Source organism: Drosophila bipectinata, chromosome 2L (genome assembly GCF_030179905.1).
Source record: "Drosophila bipectinata strain 14024-0381.07 chromosome 2L, DbipHiC1v2, whole genome shotgun sequence".
In the NCBI taxonomy this organism is placed as follows: Eukaryota; Metazoa; Arthropoda; class Insecta; order Diptera; family Drosophilidae; genus Drosophila; species Drosophila bipectinata.
The window spans coordinates 19,091,253-19,106,897 of NC_091736.1; the positions used below are offsets into that span (position 1 = coordinate 19,091,253).

Here is a 15,645-nt window from a genome sequence, read left to right on the forward strand (position 1 = left end):
GCCAATTAATTGGAAATTGTGGTGTCTGTGCGTGCAAGATCTTCGGGGGTCTTTGGGAGTTTAAATATTTAGACAGGGGAATGTTTAAGTATGACTTTAAATTTGTGAATGTTTAAAGACAAAAGAGCGTTTGCAGGTCAGGCACACGCCTCTGCCGACCACCCCGGGGGATTTGCGAAAAAAAACATGTCACAAAATTTCATATTTCACTTTATTTGTGACAGTTGACAAATGTTTGAAATTGACAGCTCCGAGGAGGAAGGGCGGGTGGGTTTTAACCAAAAACGAGGCTTGTGGGCCCTGAAAAGAAAGGTAGCCATCACAGGTAGACCGAACCGTGTTTCTCTGCCTGAAAGAAGGCCAGGAAATCCCACACAAAACACTCGATCGTGGGGCAGGTCAGGGGTCACGAGAGGGGCGGGTCAAATCAAACAAATTGCTGTGCATGTTCAACAATTGAAACCGTTAGGCTGGGGGCGGACCACGGGCGTGGTCAGCTAACAATGCCTAGTGGGAAAGTAAAGCAACAGATGCAGATACAGTTGGATGGTTGACTTTGAGGCCTTTATGTTAATTTCTGATTCATTTCGAGCTCGTGTTTGTTTTTTTCGTTCACCGCTTTATGGAAAGCCACTCAAGTGCATCGGAAAAATGGTGCGGACTAAGAGCAAACGTGCTGTGATTTAATTTTTTCTGTGACGGAGTCGGTGGCAAGGCAGCCGAGCAACAAGGGGCAAAAATTCAATTAAAATGCACAAAGCCTCTCGTCTCGCCTGACCTCGGTCTGCCCCTGCCACTGCCACTGCCACTCCTTTCCGCCTCCTTTCTTCCCGGGGACAAGCAATTATAGTTGTTGCTGGCACTCACGTATGTGGGCCCAGAAAGAGATCCCGGGTTAAATTGAATTTGTTATTAAAACCCAATTTTCATACAAGCATATCTGCACGCTGCATTTTGATGACAGATCCAGGGCCAAACTTCAATCTATTTCAGACCCAGATCGCGAAATTCCATCAAGCTCCTCTAACAAGAAAAGCGAGAAATTTTCATAACAACAACCGAATATTTTTTCACATAAACATGCAAATTTCTGAGCGAAGCTTCAGAACCCCCCTTTTGTTAGATGCACTCATCTTCCCAATGAGTAATTTGCATGTAAATATGTATTTTTCCTGCTTTTTGCTTTTTAGCATTTGCTCATGAACTTGGCAGTTCGCAGTCGCCAGTTCTCGCAGTCGAGGAGAACCACAAACTGTCGTACAAAGCTTTGTATTGTTCATGGAAAAATCCAAAGGACGGGCCAGACTATTGCCTGTCAAGTGGCTGACTAACAATATACACTCAGAACAAAGCTTAGCCATATAGGAATAATTTATACAACCCAGAATGAACCAGATTCTCTCCCTGTCTACACAGTTTTTCACTCAAATTTCATTTAGCTCTGGGGACCACGTTTTGATTTATGAACGAATTGAAATGGCAACAAAGTATTTACGTAACAATTCCGGGGAAAATGAATAAGCCCCTCCCGGCACCATACCCCTCGATATTAGCCGTGTATCCCAGTCGTGGAATAATTAAAATTATATGTGGGAAAACAAGCAGCTCATCAAAATATATAGACACGTGTCGGGCCAAGAAATAATGCAAAACAAATGGTTTGAGACTCAATACGATATGACTTCATATTCGAATGAATCACTGACGTTAAAAGTTGTACATGCTGGTGACAAATCGGCCATAAAATTAAATAATAAAAATAAAAAAAAGTTCATTAACAATTTTTTTAGTAAATGAATTGTCAGATAAGCCCCCTTATGCAAAAAGTATTCAAATAAATGATGACTCTGCGGTTCTGAGCCGTTTCTGCATAATTTCTAAATTATTTTTGGACAATAGTTTCGGCTCCTTCAGGATCTGCCGAGTCATGGGCAGGCCACAAAAAAAGGAGAGGCCCCTCCCTCATACATTTGCTGACTTTATTCAATTTCAGGCATGACATGTACGATTCTTGGCAAGAGAGTGTGGCAACAAGCTGTTGCTGCCATGAGTTGGCAGCATCCACTATTGGCAGATATCAGCCAGAAGTGGCTTTTGGCCAGCCCTCGGCGATGGGATGTGGCCTCCTAACCCAAAGTGCAACACAGTTGTGGCAAATTGTGTGGAATAACTCGACGCAAGATGCATAAATATGTGGGTTCAGATGCGGGTTCATTTAAATCAAATTCCCACAGGCCATGGCAATTATGTGGAGCAGCAACAAGTGGTTCCCCAGGGAAGGGTAGAGAGTTGTACCTCCTCCTTCCTCCGGAAAACTGCCTCCGGTGCAACAACGATTTGAGTGCATTTTCAGCGGCTTTGTGATGTTTTTTGTCGCTACCTTTTTTACACAATTTGCATTTTTTTCAGCTTGCAATGGGCGTGATTAACAAGTTTAGCTTTTTTGCCAACTTGGTCTGGAGTGGAGTAAAGTGGAGTGGAGTGGCCGGAGAGGACTGCCTTTATTCACTTGGCTAGGCATTGAAATTGACACTTTCGAGGCAGCCTGGCTAAAACGATAATTGCCTGGCATCAGCACTAAAAAAATGAGAGACCAATGCTTAGTGGAAATCGTAATTGGCAAGGAGATTGTTATGAAAGTTTGCACCTAACGTGGAACTGGAGGCTCCAATTACAAAACTATAAACGGCAGGAAGTCAATAAACTTGCAGGGCTTCTTGTGGCAGTTGCCAAGACACACCCGGAGATGCTAGATCTCAGCTAGTCCAGGTCTCATTGATTAAAGTGGCAGTTAATCGAATTCCATTGAGGCTTGTCTGCTGACGGTGCGTTTTCTAGAGAGATTTAGTAGCTTATCAGCCTGAGAGATGTAGTCTTATCAGGGGCTTATTGGGAGCTGGAGAGTGTAAACAAACTGATAAGAAACTGATCTAGCCCTCAGAGACGTGGAATATAAGCAAGCCACCTTAACTAAAGATGGGTTGTCAGGTAGCCTGTAACCCCTATATGGGCTCAAGGGCCCCCAGGAACCTGTTCTACCCCTCTCGAGAGGCACAAAAACTGGCACAGACTCTGATAATAACATGGTACAGCCCCTCCCGAATAAATTACTATCAGGACGACTACCAAGAGAGGATCGAGAGATAACCATATAAGAACCACATGTGTGTGTATGCGGAGTGATTGCAATGCCCGGTATTTGGCTTTTTGTTGCTTCGAATTCTGCTTGGGTTTCAGTTTGTGCGGTTTGGGACAAGATTGACTTGCAATGTCAGTTGCCAGACGGGCGGCGAGTCGATCGCGACTTTCGATTTCGTTCGGCACCCGCGGCCATAGCCATTATCATTCTGGTGCTTCACGGAGAAAAATTTTGACTCGTTTAATTAATTGGATGATTAGCTATCGATTATAAAACGAATCCAATGTTTTGATTTGGACTGAAAGTGAAGAATGAAAGTTTTGTGATATAGTCTCTCTTTTGCGTACAATCAATTAGAGACTTTTTCTTTCGGTGCACTCTGCTGGCCTGCCAACTCAGAGTAATTATCTCCTCCGAGTTCCGCGTCCAGACGTCCTCAGAATCGTCTTCAGTTTTAGCTTCAGTCTGTCAAGGCGCGTCGGAAACACAACATGTGGCTGCTCATACCTATCCTCCTCTACTCGGCAATATTCCTGTCCGTGCGGCACATCTACAGCCACTGGAAGCGGCGGGGATTTCCCTCGGAGCGGGCCGGCATCACATGGACTTTCCTGCTTCATGCATACCGGCGGGAATTCCGACACGTGGAGGCCATCTGCGAGGCATACCAGGCGGGTAAGGACCGACTACTCGGCATCTACTGCTTCTTCAGGCCCGTGCTGCTCGTGCGGAGCGTGGAGCTGGCCCAGACGATCCTCCAGCAGTCGAACGGGCACTTCAACGAGCTTAAGTGGGACTATGTTAGGGGGTACCGCAGATTCAACCTGCTGGAGAAGCTAGCCCCGGCGTTTGGAACTAAAAGACTGGCAGATATGTTCGGGCAGGTCCAAAAAGTAGGTGATCACCTGATTAGCCACCTCTTGGACAAAGATCAGGGTCAGGGGGGATTACTCGAAGTGGATATGCAACAGCTTTTGAGAGTGTAAGTTATAAAATATACTTGGTATTCCCAGGTTTACAATCTTTTCTTGTAGTTACTCCATCAACATCATCGGCAACCTCATCTACGGCTTGGATGTGAACAACTTCGAGCAAAAGGATCACATTTTTACAAGCTTCTTGAGTCGGGGACAGTCCACCATACAATCCTTGTAAGTATTTCATTTCTTACGACAGTGCGGGATTACAAAATGTATATTTCCAGCACTCTAAGCCGTTTGCCCCAGAAATCCTCCTTCACCTACCGACTCAGGGACCTCATTAAACAAAGCGTTGAGTTGCGAGAGGATCACGGTCTCATACGGAAGGACATACTCCAACTTCTAGTGAGATTTAGGAATGGAAACGAAGTCAGTGGCGAAAAGTGGCAGATAGAATCAAATAGTGGTGGGTTTTTAATCCTCTGTTTCAATTATAATCCTTATACTTTAATTAATATTTTTCAGATCAAGATAAATGTCTGTCCATCAAGCGCCTTGCAAAAGTGGCTGAGGATTTACTGAAAGTCTCCTTGGACTCTGTGTCCTCCACGGTTACCCTCACCCTCTTTGAGATTCTGCAGGAACCCCTGATTGTGGAGAAACTCCTGGCGGAAGTCAGCGATCTAAGTAATGAGAATGGTAAGCTCAAGTTTGAGGAGCTGGAGGGACTCAAATACATGGATATGTGCCTTAAAGGTATGTAAACTTCTCATTTGTATGAAGTTGGGTAATATTTATAGAGTTTTCTTCACAGAGACTGTCCGGAAATACCCGCCAGTGCCCATTATTGAGAGGATATGCCGAAAGACATATCCCCTGCCCAATTCCAAGCTCACCATAGACGAGGGCAAGACCCTGATGGTGCCTCTTCTGGCCATCCATAGGGACGAGAAATACTTTAGTGAGCCTTTGAAGTACAAGCCCCTCAGATTTCTGGCGGAGAATGGATCAGGTGCCTGCCAAAAGGAGAGCAAAGCCAATGCCTTCATGGGCTTCGGGATTGGCGGGGCTCAGTGCGTGGGTAAGTACTTTTGAATGTGGCCAATAAAAGTGTTTTAAAACATAAGTCTCTTCCCATTTATAGGCCAAAACTTTGCCAAGCTGGTAATCAAAGTGGCGCTCATCAAAATGCTGCAGAACTTCCGCCTGGAACTGGACCCGAACCTGGCCGAGACCATAGAGGTGGCTCACCAGCCGGCGCCCTTTATTCGGACCCGTGACGGTCTAAAAGTAAAGTTGAGGAGACGCGAAATAAAGCCCACATTTTATCGCTAAACTAAGTTAGACTCTAAGGGAACTCTAAGCTGCCAGGTCCTTTAATTTGTGCATCCTTTTCAACACTTTGTTGGCACGACACCTGAAATTATGCTATAAATAAAATCCAGTATATTATGGTCGCAGAGTTCCGCCATTGTTGTCCTTGCCGTCTCTGTCTGCCTGATCCTGTTTGCCTCTCGCTCGCTTCGTTAACTTTGCAAAATGCCAAAAGGTCCTCGGGCCACCGTGCGTATACGTAACGTCACCCCGACGCCGAGCTCCCGACGCATTAAATTAGTCATTTCGATGTGTCTGTTGTTGTTTACGTCTTGTAGGTAGGTATAGTATACATGATTTGGGACGATAGCAGCTCGGGCGGAAAAGACATGTGCTTCCATTCGAGTTTATCATTAAATTTGATTTGTATTGTTGCCAATCCGACCTGACAGGACCCCCTCGCCGCCTCAAAAAACAAGCAAGAGTCACATCCGGGTGTCCATTTGCCGCACTCATCTTCCAGACTCTCGGCAGATATACTATTGATTTTGTAAAGCTTTCTCCCAGTGCCTCTTCAAGCCGGAGACTCCAGTGGGGGTGCGGCAATCAGGCCTGAGAGGCGCCTCTAATGATGCCGCAATTAGGCTGCATTATGGACACATTTATCATCCACAGACCGAGATAGAGATGTCGCAAACAAATGACTCTAATGAGTGCGTAAAGTGTTTTACATTAATGAAAACTTTTGGCCAGTCCCCTCTGCCCCCTTGGAGGCCCCCCAAAAAGCCATTAAATTAATTGTGGCCGAGTCGGAGCTAAGCTTTTGGGGATAAATGACCTGGAAAGTGTCGGAAATCGTGTCGGAAAAGAAAACTTTTCGACTTCTGGTCTGTCCTGGCCGGGCATTAAAATTGAAATTCAATCAAACGAACAGGGTTCCGGGAATAGGGTTGCAGGACCCTAACAATTCCAAGCCTCCTGACCTGGGAGCTCTTCACATGTTGTGACCCAGTTCGTTCGCCGGGTGTGGCAAGCGAGGCAAGTGTCGAATATAAATTGCGAGGAGATGGCAGGGAGGGGAAGAGACTCCGGATGCGGCAACTCCCTTTGGCACAATCTTGGCTGCCATTGTCCTGGTTACATTTAAACATTACTCATTCCACATTAAGCGGTCAAATGGCAGCCACCCAGCCCGAAAACTCCTCGCAAGTCAAATTTAAAAAGCAAGTACAAAGTTGCTTTCATCGTCGTGTTCGGATGGAGCATAAATTATGTGAATTATGCCACGCAGAAGCATACAATTTTCGTTTCTCCGCGAATAAATTATGAAATATTTCCCCCAGGGGAATATGCCGGGGAAGAACACATGCAATCCTCTTGCTAATTTTCGTGTAAAGCTGTTCTCCAATTAGGCCTGTTAACTTACCATGATTTCTGGATCTGTTGCCGAGGTTAACTGCAAGGAGAAAAAAAGTAGAATCCATTAGCCAGATGCCCAAATACGGAGCTCAAATGTAAACTTGAAACTGAGGCTCTGAGTCTATGAGAAATAAAGCTCCCCTCGAGACTGACATGAAAGGTTATCGGTGCAGTCGCCTTTAATTAGCCAATTGACATATGACTTTTCGGTTTTGCTGTCATTGTTTCTATTTTTTTTTGGTTTCTTTTTTTTTAACAAGTCTATGCACAGTCTATGCCCTCGTTTTGCAACATTTTCAAGAGCTTAAATAAGTTAAAGTGGCTTAACTAGAGGCAGTATTTGTTATTTTCGTTTCAGACCTTAAGGGGTTATATACCTTCTTTGTCGAAGAAAATGAGCAAAGTTCGGATTTTTTTTTAGGTATGTAGCAATTATTTAATTACACGGATGTTTTAATTTTTTGATAGTACACTTTATTAACAATGTTTGTGCAAAATTTGGTGGAAAAATATTAAATAGTTTTTAAGGGGTGGCCGTTTCCCTTAGAGGCCTTTTTTTTTTAGAGCCTTGCGGTGACAGTTCCCCAGGTCAAACAGGTCAACTTAAACCATAAAAGTAAAAATATTTCATTAGTTTAGAGTAATCTCTTGTGCTTGAACGATCGATTTTAAAATTTTTTGTTTTTGTTTGGATATGGCAGCGTTTTATGCTAAAAATTAAAGTTTTGGTCTCTAGAAATTTCACTAAAAAATTTATTTCGCAGAAAAAAAAGTTTGCGCGTGAAAAGTCGATCGTTCAAGCACAAGAGAATTTCATTACGAACATTTTAAAAAAAATTTGAAGTAAATCGGTTCAGTAGTTTTCCGGCAATCCATGTCACCGCAAAGTCATTTTTCAAGAAACACCATTTCGAGATATTCGCGTTTAAAGTTTCAAGTTCAGTTCAAGGCCGCAACGAGGCGTGCGATTAGGAGCGCTGTAACTTTTTTTCTACTGCTCCAATCTCTATGAAAATATGGGAGAATGTTCTCAAGGAGTTGTTCTTCAAGATAAACCACTAAAAAAATTTTCGTTTTTTTGAAAATAAAAAAGGTATATAACCCCTTAAGATATGAGCCATATTTGCATGAGAAAAAGCCAAATTTCTATCATTTTTTGGAATGACAAAGATGTTTGAATAAATTAAATGGCTTACAGCATTTCTCTGCCATTTCTCAGTTCACGTAATCACCAAATATTTGGCCGGACCTCTCAGACAAGTCATTCAAAGCCTCAAATTGCTGAACTTATAATTTAATTTTGCTTCTACAGTGTGCTAATTGGATGAGAACTTTTCTCTTCCCAACAAATTTTGACCAACTTAAGTGGTCATCACATGTGTTTATTTTAGGGCCCCAGTCCCCCTCTAAAGACAGAACTCTTCCTCCCAACTGTGCTCCAAAAACAAGAAAACTCAACTCGAGAATAAGTAACCGACGACCTCGAGGTCAGCTGTAATAAAACTAAACAAATGTCTGGCCTTTAATGGGTCTCCCTCTTTACTCTCTTTTTTTTCTGAATATTTGCTTAACAATTAAAGTGTACGAAGATTATGAACATGAGAGCTTGGGGAGTGGGTAGATCAGGGTGATGGGGCACTAAAAACTCTGAAACAGTTGAGCATTTTTAATTCATACCCATTTGAGCTTCAATATATGTATATTCAGTATTTAAGGAAAGTTCTGGGTTTCACAGAGGTTGAATTTCCTTTTTGAGAGTCATTCTTAGTGAGATCTCACTGTCCCCAGTTTGGCTTAAATTGGGTGTCGCAGTTGGTTTACTTTTTCAATTTGTGTCCGTTGCATCCTCTTGATTGCCGCATGGAGTTGCATGTGCGGATGCCGCCCTTCAAACTGCATATGACGAGCGAAGAAGCCGCTTGTTTTATTTCTGTATTTTTACACCGGGTGTTGCATGAGGAGGAGGCTGCCTCGTTGCTGGTTGCATGCAGCTGTTTATTGTTGTAGTTGCCGCCTGTGAGCAGTGGCTTTAATTATTGTCAGCCCAACTGTAATTTGTTTGTGTCTGCGGCACTTTCCGCCTTCCTCTGACTCTGGATTCGGCCTGCCTTTCTTTGCATTATATTTTTATCTGTTTCCGACTTTTAATTAATTTATGTGCCTGTCATTTCGCTTAAATAGTGCGTTGAATTCACAGTCAGAACCACCTCAAGAGGTTCTTATTGCGGGGGCAGAGTGACACATTTTTCTCACAGTGTCTGTGTCTGTGTCCTCTCTGCAAATCCCGTCCTTAATCAGTCCAACTAATCCAACTATTGAACTCGAATACAACCTCCCTAAGGGCCAAAATAACTCAGCCTTGATTTTCAATTACCCGGCGTATCAAAATGCCGAAACTAGATAACTTAATTAAAGGCCCGAAATCAATCTGCATGTAAATGTGGGCATGTGGATGTGGGCCTGACAAAATCGGAATCCGAGGCACCACCCGGGCCCCACCCTGCCCCAAACAACAACATCCGCTTATCGCGATAAATCAAAGCCACGAGTGCTGTTAATTTTCCAAGAAAATTTCGGGGGAAACATGGCCCGAAACGTGAGTGAATGTGCGTGGTAATAACAACAACTTGAATTTATGTTTTCACGGCAAAAAATTATCTTAGGAGGCTCTCAGTCCCAAAAACTTCAACCTCCGGGCGGCAGTCATGTGTGAGTACATTTCATTTTTGCGGCAAAGACGAGGCCTTTGCCTCAGCTCTTGCGGATTCTAATTAAAAGCAACAGAGTGAGTCTGCAACACACTCGAGCGGAAAATTATCAACTCCGCGGAGAGATCTTCGGATGGGAGTTGTCCAAACTTCTGCCTGGCTAGACCACAAGATGTTTCATGAAGACCCTCTCGGAAAAAATAATGGGGGGAAGTAAGAAGAGCCCCTGCCAGCAAACGCTGGCCAAAATTAAATTGTTCACATTTCCGTGGAGCGGAAATTGCCCGAGTTTGTCACCCGGAATGGATACACACAGAACCTCCGAGGGTTCTCATATATTTATGTCTCTATATGCCAGGTAGAACATAGGACCTAGGACCTGCTTTAAATTCTGATATTACATGCACCCGCACAGGTGTAAATTATGTTTCATAATTCATGGCATTCCTGTTCGCCGTTTTAAAGCCCCGTCACGTTTTGTAATCGTTTCCATTGCATTTAACCCGAAATTAGCGCAAAAACCCATTTCAGGTCCGTGACATGACCTCTGGGCAATTTGCTAATTCAATTAAATGCCTAATTAATTACCTGTGGGGTCGTGCATCACCTGGAAACTGCAAATTTGCAAAATGTAATCCGCTGTACACCGCTGGAGTTTGAAAGTTATTTAATTTATGATCGATTATAAATCAAATTTCTGCTCCATTTAAAGTCCCATCTGTGCAGGTCTGAAATCATTACCCTTGTACCAACAACTCCTTCATTTACTTGCCAAATTTACTCTCCCATGGAGCCAGACATCTTAGATGGTCTCTTGGTCATCAAATTGGCTGCTCCAAGAGCCGGATCCGGAGCTTTGACTATCCAATTCCGGGCCAGAATATTCGCATACATCCTTTGCCAGAGCAGCCTGTGCATCTGATCCTTTTCCGCCTGCAAATATGCACAGCTCCCCCACCTCCTTACCTTCCCTAATTTACTTCAATGACGGGCTAGATGGCTCGATGGGTGGCTGACACTCATAACTCAATCCCCTTTCTGGCCAACGCCTCCCAGCCACATTGACAAAAATTTCACTTTGTTGCAAGTGAAGCCGGGGAAGCTGCTGTGGCAAATGGGTTGCATGTTGCAGCTGCAGAAGCTGCAGGGAGGTCAACTCTACTCTGTCCTGTCAGATGCCACATTTGGGCCACTCTTTCTAGGACTGGGTAGTTGGGCTTAACATGGTTAGTTTGACTATTGTTAAGGAGAAAAATTAAATAAGAAAAGGTTGAACTATATTTATGATGGTGGAGGAGATGATAACAAGAAGGTATAACTTCCTTTCTTAAAACTTTATTAAGTACTACCAAGTACTACCAGGTACCTCCTAGTCGACTTCGTTTTCTAATACAATTTTTTCTTGGCGGCATGATTTTCGCAATCAGTGGAAAGCAGCTTGAAGTTGCTGCATTTTGCTGCATTTGTTAGTGGCGCTGGTTTGGCGTGACATTTGACTTTTCCGCGATTTTCGGGGACTGATTCAAAGTCTGTGTCCTGGGCTCCATCTGCCAAATGATGTGCCATTCACAAGCGAAACAAATTCTGCCAACAACAGAGCCCATTTTCCAATCCAATCCGAAAGAAAGGGGCGTGCCTGCCGAACAGTGTTTATGGTTCTTTTGGCCCAAACTGTGTCAAAAGCCGTTCAATTAAGTTTTTGCTTCCACAGTGATAAGGAACACTATTTGAAGCCTCCATTCCATACCACGCCGCACACACTCGGTCATAACGGTGACGCCAAAGGGTATTAACACGACTTTGGGGCGGGGATTGGCGATGGCGGGCTCGGGGCACCCGGGGCAATTGGAGCAAGTGGGGCATGTGGGGACATCAGATTGATAGCGTCGCTAAACAACACAAAACAGAAAATACCCCTACGGGTTCCCTACTTCTAATCAAGCACGTAAATAAAGTTAAGGTTTATGCACGGCCCGTGGCCCGGGGCCCAGGGCGGGGAGACGTAAAGCACAAAGGGAGCCAATTTATTGGGGTATAATGGACTAGCATATACCCTTTACAGAGGGGTTGGAAAAGGGAAATCATATTAAAGGGATGTCCGCTAGAAAGTGATTAAGCTATCCACTCTTGAAGGCTTTACATCCTCTTAATTTAAAATAATCTTGTTAAATCGTCCTTATAATAGCATATACCCTGACCTGCCTCTGGGTGGGATCGGGATAGCCTCAGGGCCAGTCATCATCGGATCAATGGGGTAAGACACACTCGCACATTCCGGCCCCAACAAAAGGGTCCTCCCAGTTTCATTCTCTCCCTATACATAGATGTAGAAAGTATATATAGAAATGTATGAGCTTGTGACAGGGGCGGACGGACTACTGCCCGGCGGCTAGTACAATAAAAACTGCTCCAACGTTGCATGTAGCATTTGATTAGCCTGTGGAAAGGGGCACTGCGGTTGGCCGGAAAACACACAGGAAAAAATGAGCAGCATATTGCTCCTCAGTGCACTTGGGGCAATGGCAATTAGAGGTTAACTTGGAGCACTCTTGCCCACCCCCTCTGATGGTAATACAGTCTTTCCCAACAAGACCCAACCAGGCATGGCTGTCCCATTCAAAGCCCATGCTCCAGCAGCCCCACTGTCTCCTGCGTACATCGTTGGCTCGGTTAATATACGACATGTACGGTTCTGGCCCTTTTACAAGCCAAGCACAATGTTCACTTGGTAATACACTCTCTTCTGGGCCAAAAACTCCACCTCAAGTGCAGTGATGTGTGCCGGCAAGTGGGGGTGGCAGGGAGTGTGTAGTTTCTGCGGTCACAAGTGAAAACTTGGCAACTTTCCTTAAATATATTTGCTGGCCAAGTTTGCTTGCCCAAACTTTGTCTTAAGCTGGCGGAGTTGTTAACTTAATAAATAGATAAATGCCATTGAACGGTTAAATTGTTGGAGACTCGCGAGGTAACACCGAGGGTGGGAGAGATCCTCTAGAAAGCTTTAAAGCCAAATCCATTCTCCAAAATCAATAGACCAGGAAATGCTTCGCGATTTATCCCCGAAATAGCGTCCCATCTGCCGCAATTTCTCACGGCAGACGGCTCAAGTATCCACGTGAAAAATGGCATCATAGGAAAAGTTATTGTCTCTGCTGTTGCCCAACTACAGTGGGGCCTCTGAACACTACAGTGAACCCTTCAGTAGCAAGGGGAGCTGCATCATCAGCGCCAAAGTCGAAGGTTTATTATGCAATCGCAGAAACTTAGTGCCGTTTGTTGTCAACGCGTTGAATGCAACAAACAGCCCCGAAAATAGCAGCAGCACAGTGGCACGAGGGGGTGGCACGTCTGGGAGCTGACTGTTCACATTTGTGCAGCCATTGTAATGAGTTTCTGAGCCAAGTCGAGCCAAGAAGCGACAATCCAGAGGCAAGTCAACGTCAAATGTTGCAATATCTTGAAATTAACATGGTCTGCACTGGGGAAAACTTAGTTAGTACTGCTACCTAATAGGCTAGAATACGGCTAGACCTTTTTCTCAGTGCACCCAAGATGATTCAACAAAGTTTGGGCCAAAACTTCGGAAGCCCCAAAGTGTCTTCTGGATGGATGAGTGTTGCATGCAGCACCGCTTACTCCCGCCTCGGAGTTGCACACACAAAACTGGTTGCAAATTTTCTGCTAATTGCCACAGACTGGAGGGGGGAGACTGATAAAAAAACACTCATAAAAATCAGACACGAAACGGAAACCAATTTTATTTGACAATGATGATGACGTGTGTGCTGTGATTGATGGACTGATTGATGAACTGACCAAATTGCTGGACGTGTCGCTGTACGATGTCCAATTAAAGACCAAATCAAAGTCGAACGGAATGTATGTTAATCAAAATCGAATTTGATTTGTGTGACTTGCCACCAAATGTAAAAAAAAGAAACAAAAGTGAAATTCCAGCGGGCTGTGATCTTTGCGGTTTTGCCTTCTGAGAGATCAATGCTCGGGGAAGAGTGAAAGTCAGGTCCAAACATAGTGCTTTATGGCCAGCTTGGGACAGCTCTTTCTCCTATTTGTTGACTTTGTCAAAATTACTCAAGCTATGCGGCAAAAAACTGACCCTCCCACGCCTCGGACTTGGATTATGTCAGGGGCAGGGATCCCTTAATAGGCCTTTATTAACAGTACTTAAAGTACTCTCGAGTTAAACCACAACTATGGCTCCCAAATAACTTTCTTTCGCCCCCAAAGAAGCCGGCCCTGTACTGTCGCCGACAATAAAACTAACACAAAAAATTATAACACAATATAAACTATATAAGCCAGACAATGGCCAAGTACAATTACCTTAACTTTTTCTGCCTCTTCAGCGTGGACCTTCAAAACGCTGAAAGCGAAACTAAAAACGCCGAATGCCGATGCCGGCCATCAGAAAACACCTCCAAGAGCGATTGTCTCGCAGTGGGTGTGCGTTGGCCAAGTTGGCCAAAATGTTTGTAAGTCGTTTTGGCCAACAGACATCCATCAATCACTCCCTCAATGCCTAATTAGCATGCAATTCATGGGAACAATTGAATAGTGTTGGTCAGATTTTAAATGTCATGCTCGCACTTGTTTTGGGGGATTATATAGACGTTATATCGGATTGTGTTCAAGGGCCTCGGAGCCCCGAGACGTGAGTCGAATTTCGAATGCGAAATCCGCTTTTTCTAAGGTCGATCAATGTTTGTTTCGTTAAAGCTGAATTAGCATTCAATATATTATATTTTGATAAAAGTTGAACTTTCCTTTTAGCGGGCTTGTGTGAACTGTAGAACGAGTTCTCACTCACCTGCCGGCGAAAAGGCAAACCTGATTTCCTGTTCGCAGGCCTAAAACAAGTTTATTTTCACGGGCATAACTCAACAGGGGCAGGAAGCATTCCTTTCCTTTTCGAGGCCTCTCGAACACTCACCGAAATAATTAAAAACTCTTGTTCGGCGCTGGATGGATCACAAAAAAGCAATCAGACCGCATTCCAATCAGATACGCCTGTAACTTGACGATAAGAAGCAACTTTCGGGAATATCGGAAAAGTTTCAATTTACTTGGCAATCGATGTTGCCAGGATATTGGGGATTTATATGTGAGTTGTGTCTGTGGGTGGGCGGAAATATATTTCGTGTCAACTGCACATGAGGCGGGCGAAAAATTGAGTTTGACTTTCATCAAATCACGTGACATGCCCTGAATATAGAACACCCGAATTTATTTGGCCACATCAGCTCGCAATCTATGCAAACAAGTGGAGCAAATACAAACACATTTTTGAAGGCTATAGTCCTGTTGTCCTGCCCCGACCCCGCCCCAAAGATTTATGCGTTTTTCATATTGACGTCGCTTAAACAATAGACTCCCATCAGTCGGGATGTTTGGTTTTTGCCATGGCAACTGTCGATTATTGCGCCCTGACTTTGACCATAAAAAGAGGCAAAAAAGCCAATAAATTGTCATTCCCCAAACTATTCTTAATGAATGAATGAATTCGCTGTTTAAAGCGACATTTATGAAGTAAGCACTTCCTGGGTGAAACTTTTTACTGTCAACATTGACAGGACCTCTTACAGTTTTATTAATAAAGTTAGAAAACTTTTCATGACAAAGTTTTTATTTGAATTTTGTGATATTTTTAATCACAAACTTAGGCTTGCCCAGCTTCTCTAATCGAACGAGTCCAGTAATTTTCTCAGCAATTATGGCCAAGACCCGCCAAAAGACAATTCGATCCAGTTTCGTGGAAAAACATAGCGAGGCTGCAATCTTGGCTTTAATTAAGGTTCCACTCCGGCTGGCCAAAAACTGAAATGGGCATAGAAATGCCCACATATACTACCCTGGCCTACCTAGACCTGGCATATCCAACATAAAAGCCCACTTTCGCCTTGTTCATGCAATTTGTATAAACTGTAAATGATTATTGCCAATAAATCTGCAACAAAAAATCTCAGAAAACCGAAAAACAGTGAAACTGGTTGGGGTAGAAAGCCAGAAACAACCTGGGACACCGCCCATGCTGACCACCATCAAGTCTCGGCATCTGGCGGATGATATGTAACCCACCAAGCTGGCCAAAGAGCCAACAACTAGCCACCAAGTGGCAGACGACAGT

The 15,645-nt window shown here is 44.0% G+C and overlaps 2 protein-coding genes across 3 annotated transcripts in view; one reads left to right on the plus strand and one right to left on the minus strand.

Annotated features, from left to right (window-relative positions):
* The window catches only part of MESR3 (misexpression suppressor of ras 3), a 33,881-nt gene that overhangs the window by 3,660 nt on the left and 14,576 nt on the right, over positions 1-15,645 (minus strand). For both annotated transcript variants that reach the window (XM_017239041.3, XM_017239040.3), the window contains one exon: positions 6,800-6,829. In XM_017239041.3, the coding sequence (XP_017094530.1) occupies positions 6,800-6,802 (3 nt within the window). In that variant the 5' untranslated portion in view covers positions 6,803-6,829. The remainder of the gene's footprint in view (positions 1-6,799; positions 6,830-15,645) is intronic.
* Cyp310a1 (Cytochrome P450 310a1) lies at positions 1,994-5,512 on the plus strand. Its single transcript, XM_070276807.1, has 7 exons — positions 1,994-3,539; positions 3,592-4,121; positions 4,174-4,290; positions 4,344-4,525; positions 4,585-4,815; positions 4,874-5,140; positions 5,204-5,512. The coding sequence occupies exons 2-7, from the start codon at positions 3,631-3,633 to the stop codon at positions 5,392-5,394; spliced, it is 1,479 nt and encodes a 492-aa protein (XP_070132908.1). The 5' UTR covers positions 1,994-3,539; positions 3,592-3,630; the 3' UTR covers positions 5,395-5,512.

Bases quoted from the DNA above. Each gene is read 5' to 3' on its own strand.
- Cyp310a1 (XM_070276807.1), top strand. From the start codon at position 3,631: ATGTGGCTGCTCATACCTATCCTCCTCTACTCGGCAATATTCCTGTCC. The intron at 4,526-4,584 runs GTGGGTTTTTAA...AATATTTTTCAG, and splicing joins GCAGATAGAATCAAATAGTG to ATCAAGATAAATGTCTGTCC. The intron at 4,816-4,873 runs GTATGTAAACTT...TTTTCTTCACAG, and splicing joins CATGGATATGTGCCTTAAAG to AGACTGTCCGGAAATACCCG.